At 45.0% G+C, this 19,959-nt stretch overlaps 1 protein-coding gene across 1 annotated transcript in view; it reads right to left on the bottom strand.

Annotated features, from left to right (window-relative positions):
• Nucleotides 1-1,410: 1,410 nt before the first annotated feature.
• Tmem123 (transmembrane protein 123) overlaps nucleotides 1,411-19,959 on the bottom strand; it is a 39,218-nt gene continuing 20,669 nt past the window's right edge. Inside the window, exons 3-5 of the mRNA XM_005346783.2 lie at nucleotides 4,567-4,839; nucleotides 4,213-4,366; nucleotides 1,411-3,513 (exon numbers count right to left, since the gene is read on the bottom strand). Coding sequence (XP_005346840.1) covers nucleotides 3,489-3,513; nucleotides 4,213-4,366; nucleotides 4,567-4,839 — 452 coding nt within the window. The 3' untranslated portion in view covers nucleotides 1,411-3,488. The remainder of the gene's footprint in view (nucleotides 3,514-4,212; nucleotides 4,367-4,566; nucleotides 4,840-19,959) is intronic.

Below are 19,959 nucleotides of genomic sequence, written 5' to 3'. Positions count from 1 at the left end.
GGTCTCATTTCTGCTAGTTCATAGGCTGTGGGTCTCATTTCTGCTAGTTCATAGGCTGTGGGTCTCATTTTTTCACACCTTTTTTTCTCAGGTGACCGTATACTTTGTCATCCACATCTGTGGTTTAGACCACTAGTTATATAGTGTTTTCAATGTACTAGGTATATACTGTAAGTACTCTAGTGATAATTTTAAGTGGATTTTGGTATCTTTTGAAGTCCTGGATCCAGTCACCTGCAGATATCACAGAAACAGCTTCCTCTGTTATCTTGATATCTCTTCCCATAATACTCTGCCCCACCATGGATGAACTCAAAAGTAGCCAACCAATCATGGATAAACACCCCTCCCCCACACATAGGCAAGAAACATTTTTTATAGGCCGAGTATCAAGCTGTTTCCTTACAGGTATGTAGACTTAACACCTCACCGTGCCTCAATCTCCACTGTCATGTGTGTGATTATGTTGAACTGTGTTTGTTATCTTCCTATGGTTACTCTCCCTTAAAATGATCACCCTAAATTATTGCATATTAGTAGTTTGGAGATCCCGAGCTCCTGGAAGCCGCTGACTGGTATCCATGTCTGCTTGACTTCATATTTCTTGTTGGTTTCTGTGCCTTCAGAGGCACTGTCACTTTTAGGATGGCTTTGGGACAGAGCACTCACACTTGTGGATGAAAAGGCACAACCAAGGGACAGCTGGCAGCTGAGGCAGGTTTGGAAGACACAGCAGGGTCCCCAGAGCTCTGTACTGTTGAGTAGCTCAGGGTTTTGTAGCATGCACATGGCTACAGTGGCTGCAGGGTGAAGGTGAGGTCTGCGTTCTCTATGGTGACCGCAGGAGCCAGTATTAATAAACAGGCACATTACACCGTGGTGCTGGGGGCCCAGAGACAAGGCCTTTTAAGCACTGATGTTGGTTGGACGTCCAGGCCTGTAGCCAAGCTGTTATTTAAATGTAGGCGTGACTTAAGGGTCCACGTGCAAACAAGCTTGATCTGGGATGTCTCCCACGATGGACGCATAGGAAGGTATGGTGCAACCTCAGAACTTAAGTCTGGAGTGTTCCGAGTTTGTGCAGGGTCGGGAGAGACGGCATCTCTGATTCAGGACTAAGGAAGGGCCTGCCGTGTGGTGAGTGATGTGTTTGTGGGGTGGCAGCCTTTGGTGGAAATGGATGGTTGCTAATCTGTGCAAAAGAAACCGAACCCAAGAAGACAGAAGAAATGAGAGACCCCACTGCAAACTTTAAAAGCCTGTGTAAGGGAAAGGACATTTCTGCTGTGAGATAAACCATCCAAGGCCCGGCTCCGATGTAAAGCAGCCTTTGCTGTGCATGCAGCAGGATTCTATACTGGATAAATAAAACAGGAGCTTCTGGACATATTCAACCAAACACTAAAAACTTTGAATGGAGAACAGATTTTATTCTAAAAATAGATCTTAGTAACAAGGAAATACCAAAACTGGTCATTATAGAAAAACAGTAACAAGAGTTTGCCAATGTTCCCCAGAAGATACAAAATTATGGCATCATAAAATATGTTACCAACTCTCTAATTTCTCTATCTTAGAATTATCCCTTTCATAGAATTTCTGAAGTAAAATTTAAAGCCAGAGTAGCCTTGCCTGGTGTACAATGCCCATCTCGGACTGTGTTTTACCCTAACAATACTCTCTAGGGAAGCCAGGAAGGGTGAGTGTTTGCTGAAGCCGGTCTCGGAAGACAGACTTATGCCTAGGAAATGGGCTCCATTTTGGCAGATTAAAAAGAAATCCCTTTAATAAAAGTCCTGGTATTTGAAAGTAACAAATTTAAAAAAAAATGTAACTTTACTTTTTAATCCCCAAATCAGAGGAAAGTAGGGCAAGCTTCTAAAGTTTCTAAGATAGCACTTTAAGAAAGTGGTTCTGTCTTCAAAGTGCTAAAGAAACAAGTCTTCAAGGAGCTCATCAGCCGGGACTGCAGTACCAGGGACACAGCAGACAAACAAGGCCCTCACCTCTACAGCATCTTCAACCTCATCCTGAAGAGAGGAAAGCACCAATTTCCCGTCAGCCCACACTTGAGACCAGCCTAAGCCCGTGCCCCATTTCCTAACATTTCCTCCTTTCTCTCTGGATTAATGTAGATTTGAGGAGTCAATGTTTTACCACATTGGTTGGCCCTTATATACAGCAAGTAGAAATGATTCTTATTTATATAAAAATTTTAGTTTTTTGAAAACCAGCAGCAGATTACAAAAGTTACGCTTAGATTTTTAGCTGTAACAGGTGAACACTCATTAGGACATTTTTGGCTTATTGCTACACTTTCAGAAATTCCTGTAATTTATTCTGGCCCTCTGCAATAGAAATACTATATTAGTATTTTGACACTAAACACCTCCTCTGTTAAACTTGACCCTGAGTTTGACTTGGAATAAACTATAGAACTCAGTGCAGAGATGCTGCTGCTGGGGGACCAGATATAGCTCCCTTTCCAGGGCAAGGAATGGGCCTGGGGATAAGGAAGTTGGAATTTACTCCAAAATACAGCTTAGTATAAAAAAGTAATTTTCTCAAAACTGAGTAAGTTGATAGTGTAAAAAATACAGTATCTCCACCCTGTAGGTTTATTGACCTGGGGCGGGGTAGGGGTCATGATCCCTGGTTTACCAAACACAGCATTTTGCTGCCAATATAGATTTCTAAACACTGATTTTGGTGTCATATAAAATTTCTGAATATGGAGAGCAGCTCTACACTGCCTGAAAAGCATTCACTAAAACTTAACTGACAAGCGCGTGTGCGCAGCGGTTTCCAGCGGTGTGACAGTGCTCACAGCGGCAGTCCACTCATTCTCCTAGACTGCCAGGCCTGCTGCGGTTGAGAAGCAAGGCAAGTGCGGCAGCATGCCGAAATTCATGCAGAAAGGAAGAAGCAGAGACGGAGAGCTGAGAAGAGGTGGTTAGTGAAGGCCAGGCTCCACAGTGCTGTGAGGGATGCATCGGATTCAAGTTCTCGCTAGGTCAACCCTGACTATAAACCCTAAAATGCGGGGGCTTCCTAAGGTTTGCTGGTTAGCTGAGCTGTGGAACCCAAGGTGTAAATCAGGACACATCCCAGCACTGAATGGCACTTAGGTTTGTTATGTGACCAACCAGACACCGCTGCAATAGGCTCTGCAATTCTGTGGGATCCTGCCCCTCGGTGACAACCAGTGTCATGGCATCCTCTGAAGGATAGGACTTGTCTTGCTATGACTTTCTAAAGTAAACGTAATCACTGGATAAATTACCTGTTAGCTCCAAACTCAATGAACTGCCCAGACTATACCCTTTACCTTTAATAATAAGGGATTTTCAGATATTCATGGAACACATTGTTCATTTTATATATGACTTGCTTATACTATTTCCAAGAAAATAATATTTCAGGCTAATATAAACCAAACTATTTGATAGGGCTGCAGTCTCTCTTCTTTCCTTGGCCAGTGGAGTAATTTAAATGATGGCATCATGTTCATCACTGTAAAATATAGAAAATTTAAATCACTGTAAAATTATTATTTGTAAGGAAGGTAACTTTAGAATAATCTCCATTTCTACAATTAAAATTAATTATTGCTGCTCAGCATAGCTCTAAGTTTTGTGCATACCCAGAATATTGCAGTGGTTAAGATTGCCAAACAGGCCCAAAGTCAAATCCTTGAGACTTTTCATGGGGGGCATGCCGTTACCTGGTCATATACACGAGGGAAAACTTACCCCATGAAGGGCAAAATTCGGAAGTCAGCCAACTGTAAAGGCTAGGATTATAAGCCATGGACACCCATACCTGGTTTACGGAGTTAGTACCTTAAGTAACTACTATCACCAGGAAAATTAAGCAGAAGAATTTCCTCTGTGTCTATGTCTTTTATCATAAAAAGCAAAAACCATGTTTTTAACCAAAAAACCTCTTTGGTACCACTGACATATACAGGGCATGTGGACTAAGTTGAAACCTGGTATGCCATTTCTTACGATGCGTGGTAAAAGTCAACAAAAGGAGTATGGTAAACTGCTGGTAAGCAGTGTTTGATCCGAGGGAAACCAGCATGCTTACAGATGTGTTTTCCTTTGTGAGCACACGTCTGCACACGAGCATAGCAGAGCTCTCTCAAGAGGATGCTGGTCTGACTCTGCTCCTAATCATGAGAAAGCTATGTAGAACGGCCAAACTTACATGCTTCGATACCGAATGCCTCTCCTTGAATAATACACTTTGCATCCAATGTAGAGAATAGACAGGACTCCCAGAGTTAACACTATTCCTCCAACAAAGCTGCCGGTGTCGAACTTCGATCCTTTGCTCTTGTCAGAATGGACAGTCGCTGTGACTAGAAGGAAACACAACAGATGGCCATGCTTTAAACACTGCATGTTCTGAAGCCTGGATCTCTAGGAAGAAATGGATGTGGGAACAGGAGAAAATTTGGCACATAAAAGTTTCTGTATTTTTGCAGAATGGAATGCTGCTTTAATGTGGCATTTAACAACTAATTTACAGCACAGGGATAGAAGTAATTTTAATACGTACTCGTTATAGATGTCTTTAAACTGTTGTGGCCTGTGGTCATCATGGATGCTGCTGTCTGGGTTGATTTTGGGGAAGCACTTGCTTTGGGTGTAGACTTTGAGGCAGTGGAAGTCACGTGTGGTGAGACCCCTGGTGTTGATATTTTAGCAATAGTTTCAGGTTTCACAGTGACAGTTGTGACATTTCTTGGCAGTCCTGAAGTTACTAATGGCTTCAAAGTGCTGTTGTTAACTTTATTGGTCTGGTTGGAAGCCATATGCACAGTGGTATTTTCTGGAAAAAAAAATGCCAAGAAGAAAACTTGCTAAGATCTAGAGTAAAAGATCCCACCCACTGCCACTTGCCATGGCCCCACACAGAGTCTAACAAGGGCAGCAGCAGAGGAGCTGCACCAACAACAGCACCGACTGTCAACAAACCAGACCCACGTCTACAGAGCTATACCATGCTTTCTATCACAGTTTAGGGTTTTTTGTTTTTCTCCAGGGTGGCCTAGAACTCAGAGACCTGCCTGCCTCTGCCTCTTAAGTGCTGGAATTAAAGGAGTGTGCCATCCCCCCACGCATATTTTCAACTTTTAAACCATACTTTTTTGTTTGGTTTTTGGAGTCAGGGTCTTGCTATGCAGCCCAGGGTGGCCTCGGGCTTGTGACAGTCACACTGCAGCCTGAGTGCTGTGATTACAGGTCCCTTCCAACATGTAACGAATCATTTCTGGTCTAGAGGAGTAAACCCTGAAGGGGAAAGCGAGAAGGCCTTGAAGTGTAAGGTTCTCTGCCGCATTGTTTCAGGACTACTGAGGACAGCCAGTAGCTGCAGGAGTGCAAGCCAGAGGTATTCTTTACCAGGGGGAAACAGCTTCCATTCCCAGAGTCCCCGCAGGAACGCCAGCAGTCAGGTGGCCATTCTGTGCCGGTGATGGGGTCCCCAGGTGGAAGGATGCGTTTCTGAAAGCTGCAAAGACACTTCCGCAGTGCTGGTTGGCAGTACCAATGCCTCAGCCCATGCCAGGTCATATTTTTTGGTATGAAATATTGTGTGCGTGAAAAAGGGACAGAGACATCAGCCTCCTTAAGGTAAACTCCCAACACAAAATGTCTCCTTTAAGTCTTATTCAGTAGGCATTTCCCTTGAGGGAGCATAAACCCTCCGTGTGAGCAGACAAGCCCTTCTACAGTGGCAGTCCACAGGGTAGCACTCTGCAGTTCTGCAGCTGCTGACAGACCTCACACGTGTGGGGTGGAGGCCCGGAAAGAGCCTTTGACTCCAGAAGATGGTGGTGTTTGTTTCTGTGTTGGCTTTCCATCTCTTGGAGATGGAAAAGCTTACTGGTTTCCCTTGCTGCCCATTTCCCCTCACAAACAGCAAAGATGGAGAAGCTAATCACGGGGCCCACCTTCTTGCCCTGGCAGCACCAAGGTCGCCATTCCTTCTGCTGGTGGTAGCCATTACGACTCCACGCAGCACCCTCCTGTCCTCCACAACCGTTCTGAAGACTAGAGGATTTCAAGCTTAACTGTACAGGCTGGTTTGACGGGCACTGCTTCTCCACACCCAGACACTTAAATCCTGGGTGCATCTAGCAGCTCACAACCTTGCTCCTCTACTGTGTTCTCTCCCAGGGGTATTCATGGTTTCTGTTGTTGTTGTTTTGTAGGTGCCACACTTGAACCAGCCTTTAGCATTCAGTCCTGAACACTGTCCAATCACATTCTAAACTGCTAATGAATTCTACCGTGAGCAAACAGTGAACGGCAGTCTTCTTGTCCTGGTGCTAACAGAGTGGTGTCTAAAGAATAAACAACCAGCAACGCTGCTTCCCAGCCACTCTTCAGACCTGCAAAGCCACATGGGCAAAAACAGGACAGGGGAGCATTAGTTCCCTGCTAGGAAAGTCTAATGTGCTGAAACACATTGGGAACATGAGGAAAAACTAAGTGGCTGGAAGTTTCTAAAACTAGTAAAATACTCCAAAGGGTGACCTGGTATTAAGGTTCAGACATAAGAGCTGGGATGGAAGAATGCTCTCCTTAAGGTCAGAGTTCATGCCTGGTGACTCAGCTCCCCTGTCCTGAAATATAATTGAAGGTTATGCATTTCCTTTGTGAGTGACTGCCAGTCTGGGCAAGGAGGACACACCCGGTAAGCAGTTCTCAGGAGGCTGAAGCAGGGAGTCGCAAGCTTAGAGCCAGCCAGGGTTACAAGGCAAGATCCTGTTTCAAAGAACAAAAATAACAGGTAACTACGCTTGGGAGATGGCTTCAGTGGGTAAAGGTGCTGGCCGCCTGGGCGAGGAGCTCAGTTTGATCCCTGGGACCCTCATGACAACAGGAGAATACTCTCAAACTTTCCCCACCTTCACACATGTGCTATGGTGTACATGTGCGTATGCGCATGTTTGTATACTCACAATGAATAAATTTAATAAAATATTTTATATAAATGATAACCACATAAAGCCTGATGTTCTCCCTCTTTTCAACATTCAGGGACTGATGAGTACCTAAATCAGTTAACAAAGTCATTATGTGTATGGCAATGTCAGGACAACAAGCTGGCCAGCCAGCTGGCCTCCCACTCCTGCCTAGACCACCAAAGCAGCAGGATGTGATCTGCCCCACTGAAAAAAGGTACTGAGCCACATGGCTAACATAGATCAGAAAAATGGGTTATCAAGATGTGAGATCTATCCAGTAAGAGGCTAGAGCTAATGGGCCAATCAGCTTATAATTTATGGAGATTTTCTTTGGGCCTAAACAGCTGGGGGTACCGGGCAGGACAAAAACCCCAACAACAAGCAGGCCCCTGCTCATGTTACAGAATGGTGCCCACGTGAATAACTGCATCCACAGAAAACCTGAGAAAGCTTGGGAAAGACTAGAGTAAAACATTTTGGTTTTCAGCCATAGCAGGAAAAAAGCTGCGCTGTTTTAAAGTGCAGGCTTTCTGGGCCTTCCTGCCAGGGAAAACTCTGACTCTTTCAAGCAGGAGGTCCAGACTATGGAGCTATGGACACAATGTTACAGCTTGCTTCCTGGCAAGGACCTTGAAACACCATAGAGTTGTGAAAAAAACTTCTCCATATTCCTTAGCAAATTAAAGACCCATGTGGTCAGAAAAAGAGAGATATACAGTAAAGAGAGATTCAAAGAGGAAGAAAACCTCTAAATGGTTTATAGTGTGTTAAAAATATATACAGGCTAAAGATTAAAGTTCTCAAAAAAAAAAAAAAAAGAAATAGAGTAGCCTGGGAGGCAGAGACAGATGCATCTCTGTGAGTTCAAGGATAGCCTGGTTTACAGAGGGAATTCCAGGACGAAGATATACAGAGAACCTGTCTCAGAAAGCCAAAGTTAAAAGTAAAAATAAAAGAAACAGAGGTTAAAATAAAGCCATGTAAAGATGGAAAATACACAGAGAATCTTGATACTGTATGCTATTATGATCTCTTTAAATTGTTTGAATGCTGAGGAAGGAGCAACAGCTGCTAAAAGATATTTGCTTATAAATGCTGCAGAATTAATCCAAGATAGGTATTTTGAAATTACCTTGGCTTCAAAATTGAAGTCAAAAGGTATGTTATGTTGGAGAAGAGATTTTGCTTTTGTTTCCACAGAAAATGAGAGGCTGTGGGTTTACTCAGAGTTAAGAAAAATCAGCTTTGATCAAGGAAGGCCACCTGAGAAACCTCTGGCAGAAATAGACAGCCCAGATGTCTGAGTTCTTCATCCAAAACAAGTTCAAGACTGCTGCCTGATATGATCAAGACTCACAGGATAATTCAGTCAAGACTTGATCATAACTCTAAATTTTCTTTAGGTCCCCATAAGATTATCAGCACCCCCAACCAGCTGGAAGTAGCCTGGAATACTATGCCCACATTCCCCAAAAAATGGACTATGGATATTTTCCTTTTTTTTTTTTTAAAAAAAAGGGGGAAGTGGTGTGGGAGAATTGTCTGTAATCTGTCAATCATGTTTTAAATAAACACTGATTGGCCAGGCAGGAAGTATAGGCTGGAAAACCAGACAGGAAATAGAAATAATACAATGAGAACAGGAGAATTCTGGGAAGGAGGAAGTTGATTCCTCCCACTCTCCTGCCCAGGCCACTGAAGCAGCAGGATGTGATCTGCCCCCACTGAAAAAAGGTACTGAGCCACATGGCTAACACATATCAGAAAAATGGGTTAATCAAGATGTGAGAGTTAGCCAGTGAGCAGCCCCACCCCCCTCATGTTACACTTGACTTTCTTTGCTTGCTTCAGATCCTTTGCCTGATGGGGTGAACTGAGCAAAACAGCTGTGCCTGCAGCTGCTCTAAGCCTGATGAGTCTGCAGCTGAAAGACCCCAAGAGCTGGGCGTGGCCAAGAATCCCTATATAAGCTGCCCCAAGCACAATTAAATTTGGCATTCTTGTATCAAGGATGACCCATGTCCGTGTCTCTCTCTGTATGTTTTTAAGTCTCCAGCTCAGTTTCGGGCTCACATATCGTCTTGTAGTGGCAAGGGCGCTACAGGACTATTTGGCCTTTTACACTCTGTCATCCACCCAGCTTAGCGCCATTGCTCTCCTCTAGTCTCTAAGGCAGTGATTCTCAACCTTCCTAATACTGCAACCCTTTAAGAAGTTCCTCGTGTTGCTGTGATCCTCCAAACAAAAAATTATATCACTGCTATTTCATAATTGTAATTTTACTGTTATGAATTGTAATGTAAATATCTGATATGCAAGCTATTTGATCTGCAACCCCTGTGAAAGGGTTGTCTGACCTCACAGGCCAAGAGCTGCTGCTGTAAGCTGAGGTTGAAAAGGCAGGTTAGGAGAGGTATCTGCTCCCACCCTGACCCTGGGGAGAAAGGAAGAGAACCGCACTCCTCATCATGACAGGGAGACAGGGAGGCCCAAAAGAAACTATCAGAAAAGCCAGGCAACTTTCCTTCCTGAGATGGGCTAAGATGAGAGGACGCTCCACACATGGTTGGTTTGTTAGTTTGTTTCTTTATGTATATATATCAGCAAAATTTAGGATGTTACCTTTACTGATAGCACAGTGGTTTGCACGAGTCAATCACAGAACCTAAAAAGAGACCTGGCATGAGGCAGCCTGCAGGGTGCTGAGGTTGAAAGAGGAGGGGAGGCCTCAGTAGGACAATCTGCCAGAACCTCCCAGAGAAACAGGAGGGTCTTCCGGAGGGTGACAACCATCATGCAGCTGACTGGCTTTTTCCTGTAAGCCCCACAGGGCCTAACCCTGTACGGGAAACAAGTAGAGGGAGGAGAGGTGGCCAACAGGATCAGCTTCTCAAGGAACACGTCTAAGTGTGGAGCAGGCCTGTGCCGGCAAGTCTAAGGTCCAGTGTGGAATCGCTGTGGAGTTTCTGCATTTGGAAATCATGCTCTACAGAAACCGCACCCACTATTTTTACTCAGTAATCTGCACTATGCACCTATGACATCAGAGCTAGCGCTGGGGTGGGGGCAGGGTGGCACCAGGAAAGGGTTGCCTACACTCAATGTTAAGGCTTGAGTTGTGGCAGAAATTCATACGTGGTCCAAACTCTGTCAGGATGCAACCTTGATACACAGGGTCTTTACAGAGATTATCGAATTCAGTTGTTGGTGTGGGCTGCAAACCACTGTGGTATCTTCCACAGATGGAAGACCGCCACACAAGCACAAGGGTGCTGCAGAAGGACTCCAGCCACTGGCCCCGTCACTCCATGAACTCATTCCTCCCTGATTCTGCATTTGCCTCTGTTCACAGACATCTCAGATGCCAGGAAAAGGGTTCATCTGTAAATGCTGTGACAAAGGACCCACAAGCAACGCTGAGCCTAGCAGGGCGGACTGTGCCCAAAGAGGCTGTTACCTCTCCTGGCAAGGTTGTACCCCAAGCAGGCATGATCATCTCATGAGAACCAGACATTCTCCCAGGGGTGACAGCAGGAACTTTTCTGAGAGTTCCCCCCCCCCCATCAAAGATCAACCAGACCTCATCTTGACCAAGACTGTTCTTCTCTCCCACCCCAGCTCCTCTGTAATGAGCCATGAAGCACGGGCTGTACTCCAAAGATGAGGCTGGGGTCACCAGACCTTGTCTGATGCATCCTCCTGAGCAGCCAGCAGGTCTGTCTCCCTCTAACACTTCTAACACTTTAAACATGGTGGGATGGATGACCACCCCTTGTCTCTGTGACTCCCAGAGAAGGCACTTTTGCCCTGAAACTGCTTACACTTCTGACAGCCAAGAGACTCCTGACTGCTGCCAGCAGACTACCAGAGCGCCCAGGGAAGTCATCGGTCTTGTGACATGCTCATCTTCCCTCCATTCTCAATGCTGCTTTAGGCAGTATTAGCGAGCTATGTGCTTGGCTTCAGAGCCTCATCTGGTGGCAGTGAAACTGTCCCTGCAGCTGTGCAACTGGCACCAGTGGCTGTCCTCAGCCCATTGCTTCTACAGATCTCTAAGGTCACAGGGAGATGAATCGTGTCAAAACGTGAGATCCACGGTCTTCTGCCTTCACTGAACATAATCACAGGAAAAGGGAAGGAAGCGGTCCAGTGATGGCCCCACATACCTTCAGCAGAGGTGGTGTAAAGGAGGAAGGGCACACACTCATTAATGTCTCTGAGAGCCACCATCTGTGCCTGTGAAGTGCTGAACCCAGGGCTGGAAGCGTTAGCTGAGGTAATGTTAGCTCACCAAGCCTACCACACTGACCACACTGACCCGCAAAGTTCCCTCCGTGAAGCAAATGGCCAGTCTCCTATTTCCAATGGTAGCCGTTAGCTGCTATGACAAGTTCTAGCCACGGAAGAAGCAAATAGCCACTGTCTGACAGAGCCAGTGATGTTCTGTGAAGCAGTCTCCCCCCACGCTAACCCTGGATAGCTCCAGCTGCCTCAATGCAGGGTAGCTGCTGTGAGGGCCCAGAAACCAAGTCCCGGAAGACTGAAGAGGAACAATTTGTTTTCCTCAGGGCAACACAAATGCCCACTTAAATTCGCATGCATTTTTAAAAACTCAATTATTTTATTTTTAAAACTGATTTTTATTGAGCTCTACATTTTTCTCTGCTCCCCTCCCTGCCTCTCCCTGCCCCCTTCAGCCTTCCCCCAAGGTCTCCATGCTCCCAATTTACTCAGATCTTGTCTTTTTCTACTTTCTACTTCCCATGTAGATTAAATCTATGTAAGTCTCTCTTAGTATCCTCACTGTTGTCTGGGATTGTGGTTTGTAGGCTGGTTTTCTTTGCTTTATGTTTAAAAACTACCTATGAGTGAGTACATGTGATAATTGTCTTACTGTGTCTCAGTTACCTCACTCAAAATAATGTTTTCTAGCTCCAAAATTCAAGATGTCATTATTTTTTTCTGCTGTGTAGTACTCCATTGTGTAAATGTACCACATTTTCCTTATCCATTCTTTGCTGGAGGGGCATTTAGGTTCTGGCTATGACAAACAAAGCTGCTATGTACATAGTTGAGCACACGTCCTTGTGGTATAATTGAGCATCCTTTGGATATATACCCCAAAGTGGTATTACTGGGTCTTGAGGAAGGTTGTTTCCAAATTTTCTGAGAAATAGCCACACTGACATCCAAAGGGTTTGTACCAGCTTGCAGTCCCACCAGCAATGCAGAAGTGTTCCCTTTTCCCCACAGCCTCTCCAGTATAAGTTGTCATCAGTGTTTTTGATCTTGGCCATTTTTACAGGTGTAAGATGAAATCTCAGAGTTATTTTGATTTGTATTTCTCTGATGACTAAGGATGTGTCTCTCAGCCATTTTAGATTCCTCTGTTGAGAGTTCTCTGTTTAGGTCTGTACTCCATTTTTTTAATTGGATTATGGTGACCAATTTCTTGAGGTTTTTGTATATTTTGGAGATCAGACCTCTGTCTGATGTGGAGTTAGTGAAGATCTTTTCCCATTCTATAGGCTGTCTTTTTGTCTTATTGACCTGTCCTCTGCTTTACAGAACTTTTCAGTTTCAGGAGGTCCCATTTATTAATTGTTTTTCTCAGTGTCTGTGCTACTCGGGTTATATTTAGGAAGTGATCTCCAGTGCCAATATGTTCAAATGTACTTCCCACTTTCTCTTCTATAAGGTCCAGTGTGGCTGGCTTTATGTGGAGGTCTTTGATCCATTTGGACTTGAGTTTTGTGCATGGTGAAAGATATGGGTCTATTTTCATTCTTCTACATGTTGATATCCAGTTATGCCAGCACCATTTGTTAAATATGCTTTCTTTTTCTATTTGATATTTTTTGCTTCTTTGTCAAAAATCAGGTGTTCAAAGATGTGGATTGTATCCAGGTCTTCTATGAGGTTCCATTGGTTCTCCTATCTGTTCCTATGCCAGTACCAGGCTGTTTTTAGTACTGTAGCTCTATAGTAGTGTTTGAAGTCAGGGATTGTAATGCCTCCAGAAGTTCTTTTATTGTACGAGATTGTTTTGGCTATCCTGGTTTTTTTGCTTTTCCACATGAAGTTGAATACCATTCTTTCGAGGTCTTTGAAGAATTTTGCTGGGCATTGCATTGAATCTGTAGATTGCTTTTGGTAAGATTGCCATTTTTATTATGTTAATTCTGCCTACCCAAAACTCAATTATTTTAATGTGTAGTAGTTCTCCATCTATCACACTAGCAAAAAACATGGCGCTGTTCCCAGCACAACCAGAATGTCCGGTGCCCAAGTGTTATTTTGAGGAGCTTATTATAAGCATTGTTTGTAGTTTGAAAACTTGAATAAAATTAAAATGTTGAGTTCCTAGAATCAAAAAAAAAGAACCAATCTTCAGCATGCCCTTACCCTGCCAAGAAGTTGCAGGCAAGCCCAGACACAAGCCAAAGGTTTTTTTCCCTTACTGCGAGTCTACAGGCTCACTCTAGAAATCCTTCTAAATTCAAATTATTTGGCAGTGAGAACACAAAACTGAAAATCTGACTAAAAAAAAAAAAAAAAACAACAACTTAAAAAAAAAAAAGACTCTAGACAAATATGTGCCAAAAATGGGTGTAGGTGAAAACTTGGCCTTTTAAGAGGCCCACCATCACAAGGATGGCAAATGTCTTATGGATCCAACTTGGATAAACAGGGTGTTTGTTTCATCTAAAGCCCCAGAACAAACCTTTCTAGTATGCTGAGGAATTCCGTCTGCAGGAGAGCCACTCATTCCCACACAGCTGGATGGGAAATTCAGTGGTCTGGCTGCCCTGCCCATTCCATTGCACAACCACACCACACCCACAGTTAAGAGAGTCTAGGTAGTTACAGAAGGTGAAGTCAGTGAGAAGAAGGGTGCGAGACTGGCATTACTGTCCTCCAGGCCTCTCTCCCCTCCCTTCTCTGTGTAGCCCTGGCTGTCCTGGAGCAACTCGGAGATCCGCCTGCCTCTGCCTCCCAAGAGCTGGGATTAAAGGTGTGCCCCCGCCACACCTGGCCCATTATGATCTCTGTCTCCCATTCTGACACAGCAGATCAGGCTTCAGCCGCTGCTCTCTGAGAGTGTAATTGTCACCTCACACTATACACATGATGCTTAGAGGCCGCTGGTACAGAGGCGCCTACTGCAGTGGGCTCGCTCTGGACTTGACAGACAAGAAACAAGTCAGGCTAGGGTAGGCTAGCCTTTCGCTCCTTCCTGGGCACTTCTATCTCCTTTCTTTTTTTTTCTTTTTTAAAAATCAAATGTCTGGTTTAATCTTTATAGTTCTTAATTGCATTCTATTATTATTACTTTAGAAATTAATTTTTCTTGGCATCAGCATGAGCGTGCATGTACCCAACACACACACACACACACACACACACACACACACACACACACACACACACACACACACACTAATATAACTAGATAATGTTTTTCTACCATGCTGGCAATGGCTTTTCTAGATCAGCTAGGCAGGATATGGTGTCTCCCTTTTTTCTAGGCATTTCATTTTAATGCTGGGAGTATGTTTTAAGGAGTTTCTACTTTTCATTTTACAAGCTGAATCCAAGTTTCTTTCTGTACAAAATTAAAAACCATACTCTAAGGCAATGGGAAAGAGTCTTCCACAGAAACTGGCATAAATATGCACATGGTATATCAATGTGAGTCAAGACCCACCCTGTCCTGTTGCTCTGGCCCTGAGAAGTGCTACCGGGGCTACTGTGTGCTCTCGGGGAACCTGTGTGTGTTTGACCACAGAGAGTGTCTCGCTGCTGGCGCAACCGAGCCCTCCTTCCTGAAAGGCCAGTATCTTTCATTGAGCTGGCAAAGCTCTGGCCCAGTGTTCCCTGGTGAAGACCTAGCTCACAATCTATGACAAAGACTGTCCCACATTTGTAAACACCTGTAATTCCCCTAAGTTCCTGAGGCAGCTGTTAGCCTCATTTACAGATTAAACAAAGGCACACAGAGGTCACAAGTATGGAAGCCATGACATGAAGTTAGTCACAGCAATGCCACACAGTCACAAAGCCTTGGCCGGAATGGGCGAGGAGGTATCCCGTTGCCCATGGTAACCTTTAACATGCTACTGGCTGGAATGATAAAATTTAGGTTGAGGGGGCTGTAGAGATGGCTGTAGAGTGGCTAAGAGCACTGACTGTTCTTTCAGAGGACCTGGGTTTAATTCCCAGCACGCACATGGTAGCTCAAAACTGTAACTCCAGTTTCAGGGGTTCCAACACCCTCATACAGAAATACATGCAGGCAAAAGACCAGTTCACATAAAAAGAAAAAGAAAAAAGGTTGAAAAAAATTACAACACAAACATGTTCAGAATTACTTCAAGTATCAATTTCAGCTAGGTAGGCACCAAACACTTAAGAAACACTTGTCTCCATCAGGGAGCCCACACAGGGCACTGACAGTGACCTCTCTCATACCCGTGTGTCTGCACTATCTCTGCAGGGCTAAGAGGAGGAAGTTATGCCTAGGACAACAGTATTCAAGCTGCACAGGCAGTTTCTTAGGGCAGATGGTGCTGCCACTCGGTTACCGCAGATTTATAGCCTAAACACAGAACAGGCGTGCACAATACGCAGCTGCCACGAAAGAATGTGGCTATCAACAAGCTCAGAGCACCACAACAGAAGAGAGCGGCAGTCAGCAAAACAGATTCTGTTCAAATGCCAGCAAAACCCCTGGGGGCAACAACTGCACACTGGAGCATCCTGGCAAATGATTTCAGTTCACTGTGGAAATGTACCAAGTTTTTGTTTTGTTTTTTTCTGAGACAGGGTCTTGCTATGTAGTTAAGGTTGGCCCGGAACTTGCTGTGTAGCCCAGGCTGAGTTGTGGTTCCCATGCTCAATACTGATGTTAATAATTGCTGTTTTAAAGATAGGAACCTCACTCTGTAGTCAAGACTGAACTGAAACACTATGTCCAGGGTAGCCTTGGACTCTTGGCAATCCTCCTGCCTCAGCCTTGTGAAGTATGGGTTATAAGCCACCCAGGCTGATGCCGGTATTAGAAAGTTTAATACTTAATGCCCAATATTTTCCCTGAAAGACAAAGGAAAAATGAAACCTTGAGGCACTAAAATACACACATGTTTAATGTTTTCTAGAAATACTGGATTTCAGACAGCCTGTGTGAGCCAGACGCCATGCCAGGTGGTCCTCAGGCTTTCAGGAGTGGTCTCTGTCAGGGACTCGGAGCAGGGCAAACAACAGGGCCCATACTGCAGCGCTGCCATCTCAACGCCTAGTTCGGCAGCGAGAGCCACCTGATTCCACTCTGCCATGCCAAATGCTCGCTCAGATATCGGTTTCCCTGGCCAGTTACAGGAGGGGGCCCCTTGTTTGTCCCAGCTAGCTTACACCTGGAATAACTACACAGAAATTAAAACACTGCTTGGCCCATTATCTCTAGCCTCTTATTGGTTAATTCTCACATCTTGACTTAACCCATTTCTATTAACCTGTATATCACCACAAGTTCGTGGCCTACCAGGAAAGATTCGGCATGTCTGTCCATGGCGTCTCCATGGTTTCTCTTTCACTCTGCCTTTCTTCCCAGCATTCAGTCCTGTCCTCTCCGCCTGCCTAAGTTCTGCCCTATCAGGCCCAAAGCAGTTTCTTTATTCATTAGCCAATGAAAGCAACACATGAACAGAAGAGCCTCCTATACCACTTGACAGTCCCCAAAGCGCTACAGGCAGGAAGTATTGGCAGACACACATGGACACTTATCTCCCCTCCCACTTACCAGTACTGAAATATACAAAAAGGTGCCAACAACAGAAACACATGTTCTCATAAGTCTATGTTGTAGATAGTTCTATGTCAATGACACAAGCTAGTCATCTGAGAGGAGGGAACATCAATTCTGCTTTCAAAAGATGGGCTGTAGGCAAGCCTGTAGGGCATTTTCTTAACCAGTGATTGATGGGGGAGGGCCCAGCCCACTGTGGGTAGGGCCATTCCTGGGCTGGTTCTAGTTCTAGTTTGTAAGAAAGCAGGCTGAGCGAGCCATGACGAGCAATCCAGTAACCAGCACCCCTCCATGGCATCAGCTACTGCCTCGGGTTTGAATTCCTGCCCTGTTTGAATTCCTGTCCAGACTTCCTTCAGTGATGGGCTGCAGTGTGCAAACTACATAAATCCTTTCCTCCCCAAGCTGCTTTCCTCATGGGGTTCATCACAGCAGATGCAACCCCAACTAAGAAGGTCTATCAGTAAAGGAGCCCCCAAGGCGCAAGTGCCCCTCACCTGCTTCTGCTCTAAACTGAGCGCTTCTTTACACTATTTCACTTGGTAGGGTTTCTACACCATATAACGCTGCTCTCAGTGCTTTCAATTTTACGTAACTGCATTTCTGACATCTGCTCTTTGCGTTCAGTGTAACCAGTTTCTTAAAATATTCAAACCCTTTTCCTAAGAGCTGTACTGTCACACAGAGATCTGGACATATTCAGGGTTTTTTTTTGTTGTTGTTATTCCTTAAGGTCCTTAGAATCTTTTTTTTTTTTTTGGTTTTTTTTTTTTTTTTTTTTTTTTTGGTTTTTTGAGACAGGGTTTCTCTGTAGCTTTGGAGCCTGTCCTGGAACTCCCTTTGTAGAACAGGCTGGCCTCGAACTCACAGAGATCCGCCTGCCTCTGCCTCCCGAGTGCTGGGATTAAAGGCGTGCGCCACCATCGCCCGGCTAGGTCCTTAGAATCTAACAATACTACTGACCCCCCAAATCCTACATCTAGGAATCTAGATCCCAGCTCATGCTGCTAATGATGTATATATAAGATCACTGCAAAACTACTTAGGAGAATAAAATATACACTAATAGGGTGTGGCTAAGGAAACTACCCAAACCTCTACCATGGTACACAAAATAAGGAACATTTAAAATTGTGTTTACAGAGCCAGAATACAGTTCAGTGGGTACAGGTGTTTGCTGTCAAGTATGATGACCTGGGCTCCATCCCTGAAACTCACAGGGTACTAAGGGAGCAGTGAGTCCTGCAGCTTGTTCTCTGGCATCCACACATATGCTGTGTGTGCTATGTCCTTACCCCAAAGTCTGTTTACAAATACTTTGCTGTGCTCCCTTCCAAAAGTTGAGGTCTGATTTTACATCCCTTGTCTTGTGATTTTCTTCTGAGAAAGAGAATCAGCATCCACAGCTCTCTTCAGGAAGAGGCTGTCAGGAAGCTACCCGCCTTGTGGGGAAGAACGGAGGCCTCTTGTCCATAAGCTGGCCATGCCAGCCACCCGAGAGCTGCATTCTGCTCGTTCACACCGGTAATGGCTGCAGCGTGAGATCAGCCCTACTGAGTTATTACAGGCGTGGACTCCACATAAGAGGGTACCTTAAAACCCCGCTAAGCTCAGAGCTCTGACCCTGCAGCTGCCACAAGAGACAAAACCAACAATGTGGGCATGTCTTTCTGTTACTCACAGTGAACAGTGACTGTGTAGGAGTTCCTGGAAGGAGGGTGGGGGCCAGGACACTTCCAAGCTTTGGCTTTAGATGCTAAAGCATCACCTCAAAGACTAAAGCATGCACGCTAATGACCGCAGCTGCCCAGAGGCCTGGGAAGATTTATAACCAGACACACCCCACAGGGAGCAGAGGGCGCTCTGAGTGAGCGCAGTACTAAGTGAACCATGTCAACGACCTCACAGCTCAGACTCCGAAGGATGGCAAGCTTTTCTTGGGACCAAGTGTTGACAATGTCTGCAAATTTCCACTCTAGCTTTCTCCCTCTCCCCATATTTATGGCCTGAAGATGCCTCCCCCAACCCTGGAGACTATTGCTACCCAGATTGGCTAAGCCCGCCTACTTGTCCAGTGGTATGCAACTCTGCAATGAATGTCCCGCTTCCAGGGCTGCATGCACTCCACTGGGAATCCAGACCACCAATCCCAGCTTTGGGTCCTCTGTCTCTTTCCTTTGCTCTACCCCAGACAGGTCTGTCCCTGGGGTCATGCATTCCTAAAACAACTGAATCTCAACTCTTGTAAAGGAAAGAACAAAGTTACTTTAATTTCAGACACACTGCAAACAGGGCCCTGGCTGAAGCTGACTGAGCAAACTGAGGGTGGAGGGCAATGAGAGGGACGCATGATGCTGGTACAAGACAGACAGATAGCAGTCTGTCAGAGAAAGAAGACAAAGCTACCCTAACCCAAGCTATCTGAAGCTTCTAGAATGTGGGGACAAAGTGCCCTGAGAATCTGGAAGCCTGGCTGTGCCTGCGAACAGCGAGGAGGTAACTGCTTAGGAAGCAGCCCACACACGACTCTGTCTATAGTAAACCTGGAGCAGACTGTACTGAAGTGAATGTGGGAAGTGGGTGGAGCAGGATGCAAACTTGATTTATGGAGACATTACTAGTTCCCTGACTTTGTAAAGTTTGAAGAGGGTCCTCAAGATACCAGGGAGAGCGAGGTTTACCTGAACATCAACCTCACGCTCACCAGGCAGCTTTTTCAGAAACAGTCTTTCAAGGAAAAGGTCATGTTTGTCATCAGTGTTGACAAATACCTAGAAGGAGAACACCCATCTTTGTAAAACCGTCAAGAGGAAATGAAGAACGTTGCTAGTTTGTATCCGTTTTCTTGCTCAAGAATGGCAGGATATAGAGTCTTTGTGTACCAGTCAGCCAAGTGAAAATCTCCAAGGCCAGACAGTTAGAAACACACTGAGCCTCAAATGGATGAACTAGAAAAATCATCTAAGTGAGGTAACCCAGACCAGTAAAGACAAACATGGTATGTACTCACTCATAAGTGGATATTAGCTGTAAAATAAAAGATAATTATGCTACAATCCAGAGCCGGAGAGACTAGGTAACAAAGAGAGTTCATGGGGGACACCCAGATCTTCCCGGGAAGGGCAATAGAAGAGATTTTGTGAGTGGACTGAGGATGGGAGGGGATGGGCAC

This window comes from Microtus ochrogaster, chromosome 5 (assembly GCF_000317375.1).
Source record: "Microtus ochrogaster isolate Prairie Vole_2 chromosome 5, MicOch1.0, whole genome shotgun sequence".
NCBI lineage: Eukaryota > Metazoa > Chordata > Mammalia > Rodentia > Cricetidae > Microtus > Microtus ochrogaster.
Note: the sequence above shows the minus strand (reverse complement) of the source record. Positions and strands in the feature narration are given on the sequence as shown.